Source organism: Bactrocera oleae, chromosome 2 (genome assembly GCF_042242935.1).
Source record: "Bactrocera oleae isolate idBacOlea1 chromosome 2, idBacOlea1, whole genome shotgun sequence".
Lineage (NCBI taxonomy): Eukaryota > Metazoa > Arthropoda > Insecta > Diptera > Tephritidae > Bactrocera > Bactrocera oleae.
Window position 1 is genome coordinate 94,900,825 of NC_091536.1, and position 18,387 is coordinate 94,919,211.

General features: G+C 38.9%; 3 protein-coding genes and 1 long non-coding RNA gene across 5 annotated transcripts; 3 read left to right on the forward strand and 1 right to left on the reverse strand.

Moving 5' to 3' along the window:
• Nucleotides 1–1,287: 1,287 nt before the first annotated feature.
• On the reverse strand, nucleotides 1,288–4,704 carry TAF1B (TATA box-binding protein-associated factor RNA polymerase I subunit B). Its single transcript, XM_014236886.3, has 5 exons — nucleotides 4,405–4,704; nucleotides 4,148–4,343; nucleotides 3,401–4,022; nucleotides 2,196–3,338; nucleotides 1,288–2,136 (listed from the first exon to the last, which is right to left on the reverse strand). Exons 1-5 carry the CDS (start codon nucleotides 4,616–4,618, stop codon nucleotides 1,546–1,548), a joined length of 2,766 nt encoding a protein of 921 aa, XP_014092361.2. The 5' UTR covers nucleotides 4,619–4,704; the 3' UTR covers nucleotides 1,288–1,545.
• A 505-nt stretch (nucleotides 4,705–5,209) lies between these two features.
• Nucleotides 5,210–10,642, forward strand: LOC138855867 (uncharacterized). Its single transcript, XR_011394989.1, has 2 exons — nucleotides 5,210–5,484; nucleotides 9,868–10,642. It is a non-coding gene; the product is annotated as an uncharacterized lncRNA (long non-coding RNA).
• Nucleotides 10,643–12,395: 1,753 nt separating this feature from the next.
• On the forward strand, nucleotides 12,396–13,609 carry LOC106618956 (uncharacterized). Of its 2 annotated transcripts, none has more exons than XM_070106062.1 (7): nucleotides 12,396–12,534; nucleotides 12,598–12,711; nucleotides 12,777–12,842; nucleotides 12,936–12,989; nucleotides 13,041–13,100; nucleotides 13,197–13,274; nucleotides 13,348–13,609. In XM_070106062.1, exons 1-7 carry the CDS (start codon nucleotides 12,447–12,449, stop codon nucleotides 13,437–13,439), a joined length of 552 nt encoding a protein of 183 aa, XP_069962163.1. In that variant the 5' UTR covers nucleotides 12,396–12,446; the 3' UTR covers nucleotides 13,440–13,609. The 2 variants fall into 2 exon arrangements, with proteins under 2 accessions (XP_069962163.1, XP_036213028.2); XM_036357135.2 differs by having other exon boundaries at nucleotides 12,397–12,534; nucleotides 13,062–13,100.
• Nucleotides 13,610–16,723: 3,114 nt separating this feature from the next.
• On the forward strand, nucleotides 16,724–17,320 carry LOC106618953 (uncharacterized). Its single transcript, XM_014236885.3, has 2 exons — nucleotides 16,724–16,927; nucleotides 16,989–17,320. The coding sequence occupies exons 1-2, from the start codon at nucleotides 16,783–16,785 to the stop codon at nucleotides 17,171–17,173; spliced, it is 330 nt and encodes a 109-aa protein (XP_014092360.2). The 5' UTR covers nucleotides 16,724–16,782; the 3' UTR covers nucleotides 17,174–17,320.
• Nucleotides 17,321–18,387: the final 1,067 nt, after the last annotated feature.

Genomic DNA, 18,387 nt, shown 5'->3' on the forward strand with positions numbered 1-18,387 from the left:
GTTTCCATAACAGTCGGGTCTACGTAACCGGAACGGACCCTAATTTTTTCCGTCCAAGGACTGTCAACTCGACAAAATTCTGCCGCTACAACAAGAGGGGAACGTCGGTGACTGTTTCCAACATGACTCATATTTGCTCTTCGTTTTTAAATTTACTCTCCAATGCTCTCTTGTAAATAAAAGCAACTGTTGCATCGCTCTGCGCAACGTTATTTATAAAATATCTGTTTTAATTACTATGTGGGCTGTTGTGGTTTTTTGGTCATACACATTCATATATGTACATATATAAATATATTTATTTATGTACCATATATACGCATGTGTGCTTCATTAAGGAAATGGTAAACATAAGACAGATGGAATATCACAGCTAAAGCGGGAATTGCCTCACTTGGCGTAGAAACACAAAATTCAATTAATTTTAATTAATAAATACGGTTTTAATTACGATGATATCTTCAGCTTAGTAATAGACAAAAAATTATGTGCATACATATACTTATATGCAAATGTCTAGCAAATTTATCAGTATATACAGGTAGGTTTTCTACCCCTACAACAACAACAATAACATTATCCAAGTACGAATTATTTAGCCGGCTTCGGGGTAGGCATTATTTTTGAGTTTTTCCTGAGCTCATGAAAATATATTTATGAAAATTTTAAACATACTTGAAAACCCTATAATACCCCTCACAAATACAAAAGATTCCATACAAGAACTTGATGTTGATCGGTCAGTTTGTATGGCAGCTATATAGTGGTCCGATCTGGACAATTTCTTCGAAGATTGTACCGTTGTTTTATGCCAAATTTCGCAAAGGTATCTTGTCAAATAAAAAAATTTTCCATTCAAACTGATCGATTAAAGTTCAGTTTGTATGGCAGCAACATACTTATGTGCTTTTGCGATCCGATCTGAACAATTTCTTCGGAGATTATACCGTATAAAAAAGGTTTCCATAGCTATGCTATAGTGATTCGATTGAACAATTTCTACGAAGATTATACCGTTGCTTTAAACAAAATTACGTGTGAAATTTCATGAAGATATCTCGTCAAATAAAAAAGTTTTCCATACAAGGGCATGATTTTTACCGTACAGTTTGTATGGCAGCTATATGCTATAGTGGTTCCGATAAATGAGCAGCATCATTTTAGATCGATATCTCTAAAACTGAGGAACTAGTTCGTGTGTATACAGGCAGACGGGCGTGGCTAAATCAACTCAGCCTATCATGATTATGATCATTTATATAAATTTATTTTATACGATCTACGACGTTTCTTTCTGGGTGTTACAAACTTCATGGAAAACTTTATTCGGGACATAAAAATGTATAAAATCATGGGGGTAACAAAAAAGAAAACTATTACAATTACATATATTTAGGATATAATAATTATTGTGAAAGAGCGTTAAAAATCATTAAATAACCTATCAATTAAGTAAGAATATATATGTATATATAATTGTCACCAACAGAGAATTACTCTGATTAGAGTAAAGGCTGAAGTATGTAATCGGAACCAAAATCCTTTTCACCACAGCTCTCTATATGAATTGATCATCATGTTAAAATCTTTGATTGGATTATTGTATTTAAATCGTATACAATCGCGAAAGTATTCCAAATCTTCAATACCATATGCAAACATTAGCTCAAGGGTCAGTAGCTCCTCATATAATATGCACCAATCAATGTTGATGGACTGAGCGCAAGTTTCGAGCAACCAAAAAAATGAACGCGAAAACTTTTTTTGCAATAATTTTTTCTGACAACTATTGAGGTTATGTGAATAGCCCAGCAGAGTCCAACAATCCATATTTGTTGTAAGAAAAGTGCATGTGCGTTCTTCTGCGCTGACAGCATTATTGCAATCGATTTCATTTGCATCTACCGTGTCAGCTTCATCGTCGCTGAGACCTTCGAAGAGACTTATTTGATTAAGATCTCTACGTGGTTGTAAAATTAATGGCTCATCTGATTTTTTGATCGGTTCCATATCACATTCACTGAATGCGTTAATTGAATGCAGCGCAGATACGTCGAGGTCATCGTTTGTCACCAAAGTTTTGTCTGGTGGCGCGGGTATAGAGTTTTCATAATCAGGATCTACAATACGCGGCACCTAAAATACATTTAATAAATAATATTCTTTATTAAACTACTCTATATATTTATGTGTACCTGATTGTTAATTGAGGCAGCTTTTACATTTACGGCAGGTATTTGCACAGCTTGAAGTCGCTTTAGCGCATCTGTCTGCAGCTTCTTCACATAGTTCTTCTCGTAGTTATCATATTCTGTTTTGAATTCCAGCTCCTCAATGAGATCCTCTTCCTCAATGGATGCCAACCACTTGTCTTCGCTTATATTGAAATCAGCCTTCTTGTTGCAAATATCATGCTTAACACGATCTTTATTGTCGTTCGACGGGCGAAATATGCCGATACAGTTGCGTTCTTTAGTGCACGGCAAACGCCGTACCATTAACTGCCATTTGTGCGCTTCGAAATATTCCTTCAAGTCCTTCGAGTGCACATATGGCGCCACAGTGCGTTGCATGTGATCGATACGCATAAATTCTGGTATCTTGAAGGCGGCGTTCGCGCCGGCATTGGAACAATAGAGTAAAATGCGTTTGAAATATGAATGAGCTGGTGTTAGGCTGGGTGCAAATGCTATAGTTCCACTGCGTTCTGCTGGATTTGCGGTATTGAGATCATCCAAAAATTGTTGGAATATGCGATGCATGGTGGTGACTTTGGAATCATTTTCTGCTGTCGCGCCTTCATCTGTAAGCGCTGCTTGTTCTAATTTTGTGTGCTGTTCCTCTTCCATTTCCTCCAGCAGTTGTGTAGTGCTTTGACATTGTTTGAATTGTCGGCAAAAATTTGAGTTATAATACGAAACTATAACTTTACGCATTTCGATGAACTCTACCCAATCCTCCCATACAAATAGTAGCGGCGGTGGTGTGAGGTTGGCATTTGCACTACGCCCTTTTTCAGAGAGATTTTGCAAGCACTGATTAGTTTTTTTGGCGGCACGCGATATTAATTTCTCTGTATGCCCATCGAGACCGAATAGCAATTTGAATACCAATATTATATAAGCCATAGCGCGAGCTTCATATGCTGGATAAACATAATCAACGCGTGTACGCATTTGTGGTGGCAGTAAGTTTATCAAACGCTCTACATAGGCTGTTATATCGGATGGTAGATTTAGTTCAGTTGCATAACGCTCAGTAAGTTTTATTAAATCTGGCTGATTAAAGGTCTTTATGTTTATAAACTTTGAAAGTAACTCAATATGGTCTCGTAATGCCTGTAAATATATCCAACGATTTATGAAATATTGCGTCTCAAATAAATACGTGATTTTCAAACCTTATCATTGTATTTCGTAGGAAATTTGTAAAATTGTATTTCTTGCAACATTTCCTTGCAATGCGGCGCGATGTTCTCCGGAAAGTAGGGTAGCACATTTTTTGTGCTTACATGCTCCTCGTCGATGAAGCGCACCAAATCACACAATTGTATGTCATCACCGATCAAATTCAGCGCTATGGCTAATATAGTAAATATTTGTCGTGTATTCATTGTGAGTAGCGCATGATCTGCACGATTTATTGATTTTGCCAGCGGTTTTACATTGTGACATTTTAAATTTCCCTCCGAATCTAATGCATGCTTTTCAATATGCTTCGCTGGCATCATTTTTTTAAGTTGTTTTCGAGCAAGCGCCGAAAATTCTAATTTGATAGCACGACTTGTCGTACCGGTGCTTGAAGTATTCGCCGAAGAGCGTGAAGTGTGCGATACATCGGTGGAATTCATCGATGAATGCAGACTATAAGAAGACTCATCGAATTTTCGACGATTTTTGCGGAATTCGCGCATGCTTACCGAATCACTGCTGACCACGGATGTGCCCGAATCGTCAGTTCTTCGACGTTTTCGTTTGAGGGCGCGTCGTTGAAGTGCATGGTTATAAAGAGCAGATGCATCTCTAAAAGATGAAGTATAATTTCGATAACAAGTGAACATGACATAATTATATATATATATAGTTTAACACAATAAATAGACAGTATGAATTCCTTTGAAAAGTCTTAACTCAATGTATCTACTAACCTCTGCAAATATCGTACGCCTAATTTCGGCAACTCAACACGTTTTCTACTAAAGAATGCTACTTCATTTCGTCGCAGGTAAGCTGCCCACAGCTGAAGTGTCATTAATTTTAACTCTTCCTTGGCACCGAATGATAGCAGATCATTGACAAGTCCACGCAATATGTAATTATAGCATTCCCAAGATGTGAGATTTGCTGTTCAAAGAAAATTAAAAATATATATTTGATGTTTATTAAAGATTGATAGTTTATTTACGTTTTTCAGCTTTGAGCGTTTTTAGTTTTATCTTCTTCTGTTGTTTCCCCTCTAAAAAATCTTCATCTTGCTCTACTTCCACAGCACGCACTTGTTCCTGTTTCGTACCACATTCCTGGCAGTAAAAGAAACCTTCTCGTAATGTAAATTGCCGCTCCCCGCATACTTTACAAACTAAATTTGTATTATTGGTAAGTTCATCGCCGTCTTGCATTGTATTTTTCTGTTAAAATTATTAAATGTGAAGAAACAGCAATCAATACACTTTGTTTACATTTGGTCTTCTTCTTGACTGCTGATTCAATTACAATTGTTACGCCGCGTGCAAGTTAACAATAGTTAACTAAGTCAGTCTCTTGAACTGCCAAAATTGCAACCTATGCAGTTTGGATTTCTGAATGACCGACAGCCGCAATTCAACACCTTGCAGTAGCCACCGACCGTGTGACCGGCGGATGTAACGCAATGCCTTACAAAGCAGCGTCAATGGCAGTAGCGGCGATAGTAATAGTAGATTATAAATAAGAGAAATGTTATTTTAATAAAACAGTTTAAGAACGGAACTCAACTTGTGCTTATTTAAAAATAACATAATTCCGTGGTAGTCGACAACACCGTCGCTATCGCATAATCGGAAACATTATTTAAATAGTTAGTGGGTAGTCGACAACACCGTCGCTACCAATCACAACGCACATAAGTATTCAAACTACTTATAGTAAAAGTAGTGATTATAAATAAATAACTATTATTTAAATAGTTCGTGGTAGTCGACAACACCGTCGCTACCGAATAAAGGAACAATAAAAACTTAAAGATAATAGAAATATAACTGGCGCCCAACGTGGGGCTCGTGAAAAGTGCTGTCAAAAAAAAATAATAATAATAACAAAACCCCATCGTCATTGTCGCGGTACATGAAATTCGTCGTTACGAGAAAAGTACTGAATTTAATCCGCAAATTGCCATTCCAACGTGGAAGAAAGATTACAAGCAACGTGCAAGAAGGAAGATCGGAACCAAGGAGGAAGAAAGAAGATCACAATCAACGTAGAAGAAAGAAAATCTCAATATAATTATGTAAGTTAAACCCCTTTTCATATCCGCCATATATCGACTCTTTAGTAGTATTTGTATTGACTGTAACTGTATGACTGTGTAACTGTCGACTTAAACTAACGAATCAAACGCGGGCAAGATATGAATGAACAGCAGTTGCAAGGTATTATCTATGCGGCCGTTAGTGCCGCACTGCAGGTTCAAAGAAAAGAATTCGAAGCCAGGATAGAGCAGCTTACAAACCAATTCACAACTGTGACAGCCCCCGAAATCAAGGCCTACGAGCCAATAAAAATTATAGACGGTGTCGAATGTCATGAAGGGCTGGATGCAGTTAAGTCGGTCCCAGAGTTCGATGGCTTACAGGAACTATATGTGTCCTGGCGGGAGGCAGCATCTCAAAGAATGTCTGATTACAGACGCCAGAGCGTAAATTATTTGACACAAGAAAAAAATGATGTATCCCAATACAAAAATCAACACGATCAAGCTGCTTATGATGCAGCGGCAGAAATAGAAGCTGAAAATGTAGCCGGCTATGATTAGATTAGATTAGTTTCGAGGTATGCACCGCGACCTATGGTCTAATGTGCCCTCCCCTAAGTCATATCGTATCATCTAGGCCCAGCATGTTGATAAATTCCAAAATTCTGCTGGGTGCTAGTGAGGCGATACGATCCCTGTGTGGAAACATGGATCCCAGGGCCTTGATTCTGCGTCTGCAGACTGCTGTGCAGTTCATCAGCAGATGTTCAGGGGTTTCCGGCTCTATGTCGCAGAACCGGCAGTTTGCAGAAGAGGCTATGCCCATGTTAAAGAGGTGCTTCTTGAGCCTGCAATGGCCGGTGTAGAACGCTGCCAGTAGCCGGAATTTGTTTCTGGGGAGATTAATTATGGCTTTAAACCGCTTGAGGTCGTAACCCCCCAATAGCAGTCTGGCATGGTGCATGCCCTGAAGTTGTTGCCAATGTATCTCCCTGCTTGCTCTTTCCTCCCTTCGGAGGAGCTCTTTGATGGTATGAGGACCAACCGCTATGTATGGTTCCGGCCCTACCATTTTTGTAGAGGCTGCAGAGCGGGCTAATTCGTCAGCTAGTTCGTTCCCAGCTATACCCCTATGGCCAGGCACCCAAATAAGGTGTACTCGGTTTTGCTTAGATAGGCTGTTCAGCCGTTCTATACACTCCATCACTAGGAGAGATCTGACCTCATAGGCTGAGATCGCTCTTAGTGCCGCCTGACTATCGCTGAGTATAGCGATACTCTTATTGCGATAGTTGCGTTGGAGGTTTATCCCTACACACCGACTTATAGCATAGACCTCAGCTTGGAAAATGCTTGGGAAACTTCCCATGGGAATGGAGAGTTTGGTGCTTGGCCCAGCGACCCCTGCACCAATCCCCTCCTCCGTTTTCGACCCGTCGGTGTACCACTTGATGGTGCTACCCCTTAGCAGCCGGTCCAGTGAAGAGTCATTCCACTCAGATTTGCTGCCAAGGGTTACTTGAAACTTTCTGCTGAAGTTTACTACTTTGGTAATGCTATCCCTTGGGAGAAGGGCTAGTGGTATTTCCTCACTTAGCTCTTTCATCTGTTGGGATGAGATTACCTTCCCTTTGCCAGCTCCCTCTGCTGTCATTTGGAGCAGAGTTCGTTTGGCAGTCTGTTTGATTACCAGGTGTAGCGGTGAAAGTTCTAGCATGACTTCCAGTGCTGCGGTCGGACACGTTCGCATTGCTCCCGACGCGCAGATGCAGGCAAGTCTTTGCAGCTTCGACAGTTTAAGTCCTACCGAAGTCTGCGATGCTCTCGAACCCCACGATACCGCTCCATACGTGATAATCGGTCTCACGATCATGGTGTACATCCACCTGATAGTCCTTGGGGAGCACCCCCAGGATTTCCCAGCAAGTCGGTTGCACACCATGAGTGCCTTAGTAGCTTTGGTTAAGGTCTGGTTCACATGCTGATTCCATCGTAGTGTGGAATCCAGTGTGAGGCCCAGGTACTTGACCGTGCTGGCCATCTCAACCACTCTGCCGTCCAGGGATATACTCCTGAGGCCCGGCAGTGATCTCCGTCTGGTGAAGGGAATGATTGTAGTTTTAGCGGGGTTGATGCTTAAGCCAACCCCACTACACCATCCCTTTGCCAGTCCCAATCCCCTCTGAACGATATCGCAGAGTGTGTCTTCAAATTTTCCTCTAGCTAAGATAACAATGTCATCCGCATATCCCTGACAGCGGATTCCATTGCTAGTCAGCCGCTCAAGGAGATCGTCCACAACTAGGCTCCAAAGTAGGGGGGATAGCACTCCACCCTGTGGGCAGCCTCTTGTTGTTCCCAGACGAATTTTAGTTTCTCCTACTGCGGTTTCCGCCACCCTAGTGCGCAGTACGGCTGTAATCCATCTGCGCACTGGTGCTGCCACGCTCCTTTTCTCTAGTGCTCTTGACACGCTCTCGTGAGACGTGTTGTCAAAGGCACCTTCTATGTCGAGGAAGGCGCATAACACCACCTCGCCCCTATCTAACGAATTCTGGATCTCTGAGGTTAGCTGGTACAGAGCAGTGTTTGTTGACCTGCCTGCTCTGTAAGCATGTTGCTTCTCATGAAGCGGTGATGCCTTCAGCACCTTCGATCGTACTTCGTGGTCTATGATCTTTTCCATACTTTTGAGTAGGAAGGAAGTAAGACTGATTGGCCTGAACGATTTCGCCAATGAGTAGTCTTTCCTCCCTACTTTGGGTATGAAGATCACCTTTGCGGTGCGCCATGGTTCTGGGATATACGCCAGCGCTAGGCTATCCCTCATCAGCCGAACAAGGTGGGGCAGTAGCACCTGCTCCCCCTGTTGCAGGAAAGCTGGAAGGATACCGTCCGCACCCGGTGACTTATATTTTTCAAAGGAGGCCAGCGCCCACTTGATGGAGTCTGCAGTGAAGAGCTGTTTTGCGACTGTCCAGTCCAAGCGTGACGGCCTACGTTCGACCATAGGTCGAATCTGGTCTTCTTGAATCGTCTCCGGGAAATGCGCTAGTAGAAGAGCCGTAGCTCTTTCTTCTGCGCTGGACGTGTAGGTCCCATCAGATCGTTTAATCGCTAGTGCTGTGTCCGTCTTTCCTCTAGCCAGAGCCTTATGCAGTCTAGCTGCCTCTGGGGTTGAGGAGACGCTCTCACAGAACTTCCTAAAGCTCTTCCGTTTCGCGGTCCTAATCTCCTTATTATAAGCAGTTAGGCTGCATCTGTAATCCTCCCAGTTTCCGGTGCGCTTAGCCTTATTGAATAGCTTGCGCACCGTTTTTCTTAGTACTGAGAGTTTACTAGACCACCAGGAGCATTTACCGCCCTTGGCGGTTGTCTTTAGGGGGCAGCTGCTATGATAAGCTTCTATAATGGATTGGTTTAGGGCAGACAGTCTGCTCTCCAATCCAGAAGCCGTTGCGCTTCTATCCAGCTGCTCCCTACTGCTAATTTTAGTTGCGAGTATTTCCCTGAAAGCGGCCCAGTCCGTGTTCCCAGGGATACGTTTGGGAGGGAGTTGCTTGACCCCCATCCCCAGCACGAATCTTATGATACGGTGATCCGACATGGAGGGTTCCGATGATACCCTCCATTGTGAGATCAGCCCTACCTCAGACTCGTTACTGAGCGTGATATCAAGCACCTCCCTTCTGACACTAGTTACAAAAGTGGGTTCGCACCCCACATTTGCTATACTTAAATTCTTACTGACTATAAACTCGATAAGAGACTCACCCCGTGTGTTGCAGTCCGTGCTGCCCCATTCGGTGTGGTGGGCATTCGCGTCGCAGCCCATAATGAGGGGCAGCTTATTCCTCCTGCAATACTCCACCAGGTTGCCGACTGCCTCTGGGGGTGCTGTCGGAGTCTCCCCCGGAAAAAGCCGGCTATGAAACAGATACTCTTAATTTGTTAGCGGAGAAGGCGATTGGAATCCTCCATGCCAGTTCACATATTTTCCCGAATATTGCTACGAGGCAAATAGATCGGAGCAACGCTTATCGCCAGAATATGGTCTTCGAAGTGGGAGAAAAATCCAACAAGAGGTTGGGCGACAAGGTCATCCCATTGCATATTGAAGAGAAGGTTGACGCTGATTTAGGAACAACCGTTCTTATTAAGGGGAGGGTGGTTCACAAGGACAACCTCAAATGAAAACTTCCGATACAGTTATTTTGATACAGTTATTACAGAGGCGGTTATGAAGGAGGGTTTTAAGAGAGTTACAATAACCCAATTGCTTAGGATAGCTAGAGTTAAGGTTTTAGCGAATAAAGAAATAATAATTTTTGTAATCAGCTTCCCTAGAACTAAGTTACTATGTAAAAATATTACTATTTTTTCCCATATCGCATGCTGGCCGTATATTGCACTTGTTAGATAACATCATAGCTGACTGTGAAGGTAGCATCACCGCTGTTACTTCTTGCGTTGACACGCCAATGATAACGTTCTGTAGAGATGCCGTAAATGGAAGACGACGGTATAGTGGTGGTAAATGATGCGCTGGTCGAGGTTAGCGTAGATGATGGCCCTGAAATTTGCCCTTACCTTATTACGTTTAAACGCACCGCCTTTATCAATGGTACAAAACATGTCAACTTCAATGACTATCCGAAGAGACTTCCCCAACTGGCGACTTCAGCGCGACTCAACGTAACCTACCATCATGCCCTGCCAAGCTTACCATTCCTTCACAAGTTGAGTAAAAAGAACTTGCAACGCATCTCCGAACTACGCATACGAACAATTGCTACACCAGTCGTTACCGCCGTAATCTGTGCCATTATCTCCGTAACCACAATCGGATTAATCGTTTTACTGATGCGTCGGCGACGAAATAAAACTTCGGAGGCTGTGCGGCGAGTACTGGAAAAGTTGGGTATGGCCGAGGACGCCCATATTTTGGAAGAGGGAGTAGTTAACAATAGTTAACTAAGTCAGTCTCTTGAACTGCCAAAATTGCAACCTATGCAGTTTGGATTTCTGAATGACCGACAGCCGCAATTCAACACCTTGCAGTAGCCACCGACCGTGTGACCGGCGGATGTAACGCAATGCCTTACAAAGCAGCGTCAATGGCAGTAGCGGCGATAGTAATAGTAGATTATAAATAAGAGAAATGTTATTTTAATAAAACAGTTTAAGAACGGAACTCAACTTGTGCTTATTTAAAAATAACATAATTCCGTGGTAGTCGACAACACCGTCGCTATCGCATAATCGGAAACATTATTTAAATAGTTAGTGGGTAGTCGACAACACCGTCGCTACCAATCACAACGCACATAAGTATTCAAACTACTTATAGTAAAAGTAGTGATTATAAATAAATAACTATTATTTAAATAGTTCGTGGTAGTCGACAACACCGTCGCTACCGAATAAAGGAACAATAAAAGTTTAAAGATAATAAAAAAATAACTTGCACAGCAACATTTTTCTACAGTAAATGTGTATAAATATTTGTTGCAATAGCAAGTTATCACTCGCAACATTTTGCATTAAATATAATTTTACCCTGAATAGAGTATAATAACTTTTCTACGAAATTTGTAACACCCAGAAAGAAACATCCTATACCCTAGTAAAGTATATACATATATAAATTATGAGCGTGTTGTTGGTCCGACTGTATATATGCGAAGTCGTCCCTCTGATATGATACTCATTTGTCGTAACCGCCGATATCGGACCACTATAGGACATATCTGTTATACTCAAACTCAAGTCGTCTATCGAAAACATTTTTATTTGACAAAATATCTTCACGAAATTTGGCACATATTATTGCCCAAGAACACGCTACAATCTTCGAACAAATTTTTCAAATTTGACCACTATAGCATATAACATACGAACTGATCGATCAAACTCAATACTTTAACGAAACTCGGCATGCATTACTGCCCAATGTAACGGTATAATATCCGATCAGACCATCCTAGCGTATAGCTGCCTTATAAGCTGACGGATAAAAATTAAGGGGGCCATCTCGCGTAAAGGACGTTTTTTTAGGTTTTTTTTTCGGAATTTTTGATAGTGAAATGAAAAAACAAATTTGGCTTTTTGAAGTTTCCAACTACATTCAATTTTGGAAAATTACTTTACCAGCACATTCTATGAATGCTCTAGATTGGATTTATGCAAAATATATAAAAATCGATTTTTTGAAACCATTGCACGAGATGACCCCCTTAAGATAAAGAGCATTAGTTCGACTTGTCGACGGTTATTTTTTTATGCTTTACCATAGTTATGCATATATTTTCTATAAAAATGCACTTTTAAAGGGTATTATAGCCTTGGTGCAGACGAAGTTAACGTTTTTACTCGTGAAATTTACCTAACGGTTTTGTAACACCTAATACTAATCAAGATAGATATATTTAAATATCTATTTGTTTTTATAAAATTGACAAAATCGACATAGAAATTGGAAAATTAAATTGGTGCATAACAGTATCTTAGAATTCTCATGCTAAGGCTTGCAAATGATCGGTATTGGCACCTCTCATCTAAAAACGAACGAGTACGAATTATAACTTTTCAACGACGTCACATACCGAACATGAAGAAACAGTGCTTATAGCTGACTTTATACAGATGGAAGACAATAAGGAAGAAAATCGAAATTTTAATCCAACATACGAGTAGTCTTCTGTGAGGATGTTAATGACACTTTTTTGCGGGAAAATATAATTGTTACCACAGGGTAGTTTTTAAGAAAATGTGTAATGACTCTCTTGGGAAATTCCAATGCAAAAATTTTCTAACTTGTCTCTCATGCCTACGAATTGTGTTTTCGAAATGTCATATTTATCTCTAGAATGATTGATTGTAGTAACGGTATTGAGTGACTCATAAAGTGGGAATTGTAACGGAAAGGTATATAAATTCTCATGATTGGTGAATAGCTCTCAAAAGTAGTAAGTACATCAAAAAACACTGTCTTAGGAATGAAGCTTTATCTGTTATCAATTTTTGCCATAATGGCCGTGTTGGTCCTACTAGTCGTTCCACCGCCGGCAAATGCGCAAGGAGAAGGTAAATTGCCTTAAAAATTTTATATTTAATAACAATGTTTTTATTTTTATATGGATTTTACAGGGGAGAGCGCAAGCGAGGAGCCACCACAACAACCCGAACCCCCAAGTCCTTCATCTGCTAGACCAGGACCATTTAGACCTGGACTCTTCAGACCCTTCCTTAGACCTTTTCGTTGTGCGTAACTACTAAATATACATACTGGAAGGTATTAATTTCAATTTCTTTTATTTAAATTTTAGCTAACCCATTTAATTTAACTGGAAATTGTACTGGCCGACCCTTCCGACCATTCTCTGTCCCATTCTGTAAGTATTATATGATGCCTACTTGTGCGTTAATACTATAGATAAACTAATGAACTATTTATCAATTTTCAATTCCTATTACTCAAATTTTAGTTGACCCATTCAGCATAATTGGAAATTTTACTGGTCGTCGCTTGCCATCATTTTGTAAGTATTATACTACATACATATGTACTAAACTGTATGTCTACCTTTAAGCTGAATTTCTATTTTACGCAGTTCCTCCACGCAATTTGACAAGACGCCCCATCTTTAAATGTAAGTTAACCGTTTATCGACGTTTTCATTTGTTATGAGTTTACTTTTACTTTACTGTTACGTTGTTTTATACTGCAGAGTTCTTATGTCCAACAGCTATTCCAACCGAAATTGTTGAAGACGAAAATGAAGCAAAAATACAAAAATCTGTTAGCTCCTTCTTCCCGATTTCTTGTAAGTCCGATTACATTTTTCTGTAACTAAATTTTTTTTGCTTAAAAGCACAGTTAATAAAATTTTATTTCAGCTGTTGGCTCTGATGACAATGCTCGCCCACGTGTGCAAAAGGAAGGTGTCAAGGCGTCACTTGTAAGAGAGCCACGTGGTGTTTCCTTTTGATTCTTAAGTCAACGCGAAACCAAATTCTACTTTATTTAACACTTTATACCAATTGTTTTGCTTTTCTTATAAAAATATTACAAATATTATTGTAAATCAGAAAGAGAGCAAATAACATAAATATTACAAGCATAAATATACAATGTTCTTTAAGAAATTTAATTTAAAAATTGAGTTTTAATGCTATATTCGTGCAATATTTTTTGTTTTTTAATTTGAACCTTTATTTAAGAAAAATATGTACAATAATATTATTCAAAGTACAGCCAAAAATTAATCAAGCCAATTTTTGATACCCTCTGCGTTCTGTATCGACCTGGACAAATGGTAGTCAGAAGGGACTAGGTCTGGGCTATAAGGCGGGTGAGAAAAACTCCCCAGCCGCTTTTTTTCAAATAGTTTTTAACTGGAATTTCAACAATAGTGCATTTAAGGTATGACATATCAAGTCTAAAAAATGTCAAAATTGAACCGTAACTGTTCAAGCCCCAGATACCAGATATTTGTGCCCTAGTGCAAATAAAATAAAAATTACAAGCATAAATATACAATATTCTTTAAGAAATTTAATTTACAATGAATTAAATCGGGTCAATTGTTTCTTCCCGCGTAAAGATTGTCGAACTTCCGGCTGACTGTATACCGCATATATCGGCCAATAAGTGAGTTATCTAAACAAAATTGAGTGAGCATCTTTGTGCCTAAAATGGATAAAATCGCCTGAAACCTTGCCTTAGCCCCCATAAAACAATGGTCGGCATCGGCACCTCTCATCTTAAAACGAAAGAATTTATAATTTTTCAAGGACCTCAGATACCAAATATGAGCGCTTATATCTGACTTTATACAAATAGACGACTATAAGGAAGAAAATCGAAATTTTAAGCCACCATAGACTTCTATGAAAATGTTTATACCACTTTTATTTTCCGTAGGGTATTTTTGAGAAAATGTGCAATGACGATCTTGGGAAACTTGTTTTTCATGCCAACTAATTGTGTTTACGAAATGTCATATTTATCTTTCGAATGATTGATTATAGTAACGGTATTGAACGATTCATACAGCGGAAATTGTAACGGAAGGGTGTATAAATTTTCATTCTTGGTAAATAGTTTAGCAAACTTTTGTCGAATAACACTGTTTTAGCAATAAAACTGTATTTGTTATTAAATTTTTTCAGTCATGATCGTATTGGCCCTAATGGCCGTTCCCCCGCCGGCAAATGCACAAGAAAAAGGTATATTTTATTATAGCTGGCAATGCTAACCCCCGTGTGCAGGATGAAGATGTCAAGGCACCACTTTGTAATAGAGCCACTTTGTAATAGAGCCACGTGGTGTTTCCTTTTGATTCTTAAATCAGCTCGAAACCAAATTAAGCATAAAATATACAGTGTTTATTAAAAAGTTTTATTTGGTTGGGGTTGGGTTGGGCTATGAATCATAAATGCTACCAATGAAAGCATTTTATATTGAAAAATTCCTTTTCTTCTGTTATTGACGTCACAACTTAGTGAATTTTACTTTAAAACACACTCCAAAAAGATGACGGGAGTTATGAAGTCCATTCAAAAAGAATGTATTGACAATTTACTCGGCAAAACGATGAAGTTTTTAAGCACTGCTACAGTAAATAATTACTGTCCCAGAAAATTTTTTAATGCTGTAAGGCTCGCTTTCTTTCTGTGGTGATGATATTGCCAGAGGTGAAATAATTATTGCTGTCCTCAAATTTTAAATAGCTTAAATGGTTATAGAGAATTCGTCGTAAGTATGTAGTGAACCTCATATTCATACTTCAAAGGACACCCCAAATAGAAATATTTCCAAATCGGATTTAAGATGGTCCCAATGAATTTGGACTGGTTAATACTTCCAAGTTATAATCGTTATTAATACAATATATTTTTGTTGTCATCGTCGTTTGCAGACTTCAAAAGACATTATCAGGTAAATGTGAGTGGATATGTTAAAAATGTATTGGAGAACTACTTCAAGAGTGATGATTGAGTGTATTGTTATAGCTGTACTTGTATACCATAGGGTCGATTGTATATAAAATATGATCCAATAAGATATTATTGTATTTTAAAACAACAAAAAAGTTGTTTCCGGTTGCACCGAACTTATAATACCCTTCACAAATAAAATAGGTTTCCATATAAGGATTTTATTTTGATCATTTAGTTCATATGTCAGCTATATGTTACAGAGATCCGATCTAAAAAAATTATTCAGAGACTGTATTGTTGCGTTGGGCAATAATGGATATCAAATTTCGTGAGGATATATTGTCGAAGAAAAATTTTTTCCATACAAGCACTTTATTCTGATTGTTCTGTTTATATGACAGCTATATCCTCTAGTGGTCCCATAACGGCGGTTCCGGAAAAGAGCCGCGAAGGTTTTAGATCGATATCTCATGAACTGAAGGACTAGTTCGCGTTTATATAGACAGACCGACATGACTAAATTGACTCAGCCCATAACGCTGATCATTAATATATTATATATACTTTATAGGGCCTCCGACGTTTCCATGCGAAACTTAATATACACTGTTAAGGGTATAAAAATATGTTGCCTTTCATCCAGAATGATAGAGGAAGGATTATGGCACATAACATCGTAAACGAAAGAAACTACTGTGGATCCTCATAATGAGTATAAGAATGAGAAAAGGTAACACAGAAAACTGTCAAATGCCCTACTCGCTCTTAAACTCATTACGTCACGCTTGTATTTTGTTGCTGCATTCTTGGTCATAATTGTCACAGTCGAAACCGAAAAAAGTATCAGTAAACACTTAGCGTACTCTTTATCTCTATTATTCTAGATTTTTCTATCAACACACCCTATTAAAAGTAATGGGACGAAAGTGTTGCTATCGGCCTTGCCTTCCCAGATATTATAATGCTGTCTCGCTCTTTTACGATAAAAAGGTTTTCTGCCATTTACGAAATCTGAGTCTTAAAATACTACATTGACAACGAAAAAACCTTTCACAGAACACTATATTATATAATAATAATTAATTCACGTTTATGCAGTTATTCCAAATCAGATACATTTGCATAAAATAACTCGTCTCACTGAACTTGCCTCTTATTCCCTTAGCCTTGCTCTCATTACATGAATTCAGCTAAATACTTCAAGCAAATATTTTTTCAAGTATTTGTAACGAAGTCCATTGTTATCAATAGAAATGATTGATTACTTGCTAGTAACTACCACTATAGTGGGCTAATTACTATGACTTGCTATATAAGTACCGTTCATTGCACCAAAATGTAAACAATATTTTGCAGAATAGTCATTGGAGAGCATTGAAAAATCCAGAAATGAAGTCCTACTTAGTACTGATTTGTAGCGCTCTTTTTGTTGGAGCGTTCTGTGCTGTATTCGCTGCACCCAAAGAAAACGTAAATGACGGGGAACCTGGTTCGGAGCCTGCTTTGTACTTCCCAACGTACAACATCAATCCTCGTAAGTCAAAGAGTCTTTTGCACTGGTACTCATTTATGCTATTTAAAATTAATTTTTACAGCAAGAGTTGTAAATCCAATTCCTGATATAGAAGCCACATCCTCAAGCAGCGACTCATCGTCCAGTAGCAGTAGCGAGTCTTCATCGGAGGAAGATGATAGAGTAAAACCTGAAGGACGTACCTTCTTCCTCATCCTACGTCTGTTGCAACTGCTCTCCCAACAGAACTCTACCGCTTCGGGTTAAGCTATCGAGAGTGTGCTCTGCTGACACTGCTATATTCGGGAACTTTGTTTGTTTTTTTTCCAAAATATTATTATACTATATGTTGTTCAGATATTTCAAGATTTTCAGTTAATAAATTTAAATATGGATTGCATTTTAAAAGGAAAAGGTATTCTATTTTGGGATTAAAAATTGCTATCTTGTTTTCAAAACCTTAAAATAGGATCATTTATTCCCAAGGCATGCTTAAACCAATCTGTGGATTTCATTTGATCTGAAATTTTAGAAAACGATATTAATTTGTCTTGTTAGTTATTTTACATAATCCAAATGAGCTATGTATGTATGTAAAGTTGGAGACCAAGTCGGAATAATCTAAAATATTTTTGATTGTGAAAACATATTTCTCTCTTTCGTTTACCACACATTTATTTAGTCCTTTAAATATGAGGTGATCTCTTGAGTGTCTTTGGTTAATTCAAAGTTTTGCGATACCCTGGAAAGTAATATCCCCCACAAAGAAACCTCTATAAAGTATATACAATGAACATGATCAACGTGACGAATCGAGTCAATTAAGCCATCGCCGATATCGAACTGACCGGTTTGAATCAAGTTCTTGTACGGACTACTTGGTTGGCAAATATGTTCACTAAATTTGGCATATATTATGGTCCAAAGCAACGCTAGTTCCGAATATATTATTCGGTTTAGACCGCTATAGCACATAGCTGCCATTCAAACTGATGGCTCAAAATCAAGATAAATCTTTTTATACCCTTTTATGCTGTAGAAAATGAAACGGTGAAGGCTTTTTAGCTTCTGTTCAGCAAAAGTTGCCGTTTTTTCTTGTTTTGGTTTCTTTGGTTAAAAGAGAAGGTCGACAGCATGCTTGACTGCTAGTGACGGAACTTAAGCCATGATCTATTACATGCTTTCAAGTTGAACATTTCTTCTGATATCCTCACTATCACTCTCTACTCAGTTACCCCGCTTTCTCAAGATTTGACTCGAGCACTTGGGCCTATTCGATTTGGATTGCGGCAAGAAGCTATCGTGTCATGAGGTTTTAGCTTCATACCAGCTGATCAGTAACTTTCGACTTTTATTTGTCACTTTTCGCTATAAAATTATACATAAAGAAAATTCATGCCAACTTTCAAGTAAATCGGTTGATTAAAACTTAAGACTTTTTGACAAACGCTTCGAACAAAGATTAGAAAAAAATGTTCAAA

Coding starts and splice junctions, on each gene's coding strand:
- TAF1B (XM_014236886.3), bottom strand. CDS start 4,618: ATGCAAGACGGCGATGAACTTACCAATAATACAAATTTAGTTTGTAAA. Junction 4,023..4,147: donor GGCGTACGATATTTGCAGAG/GTTAGTAGATAC, acceptor TTCATCTTTTAG/AGATGCATCTGCTCTTTATA. Junction 3,339..3,400: donor CTACGAAATACAATGATAAG/GTTTGAAAATCA, acceptor ATATATTTACAG/GCATTACGAGACCATATTGA.
- LOC106618956 (XM_070106062.1), top strand. CDS start 12,447: ATGAAGCTTTATCTGTTATCAATTTTTGCCATAATGGCCGTGTTGGTC. Junction 13,101..13,196: donor AAGACGCCCCATCTTTAAAT/GTAAGTTAACCG, acceptor TATGTCCAACAG/CTATTCCAACCGAAATTGTT. Junction 13,275..13,347: donor CTCCTTCTTCCCGATTTCTT/GTAAGTCCGATT, acceptor ATTTTATTTCAG/CTGTTGGCTCTGATGACAAT.
- LOC106618953 (XM_014236885.3), top strand. CDS start 16,783: ATGAAGTCCTACTTAGTACTGATTTGTAGCGCTCTTTTTGTTGGAGCG. Junction 16,928..16,988: donor AACGTACAACATCAATCCTC/GTAAGTCAAAGA, acceptor TAATTTTTACAG/CAAGAGTTGTAAATCCAATT.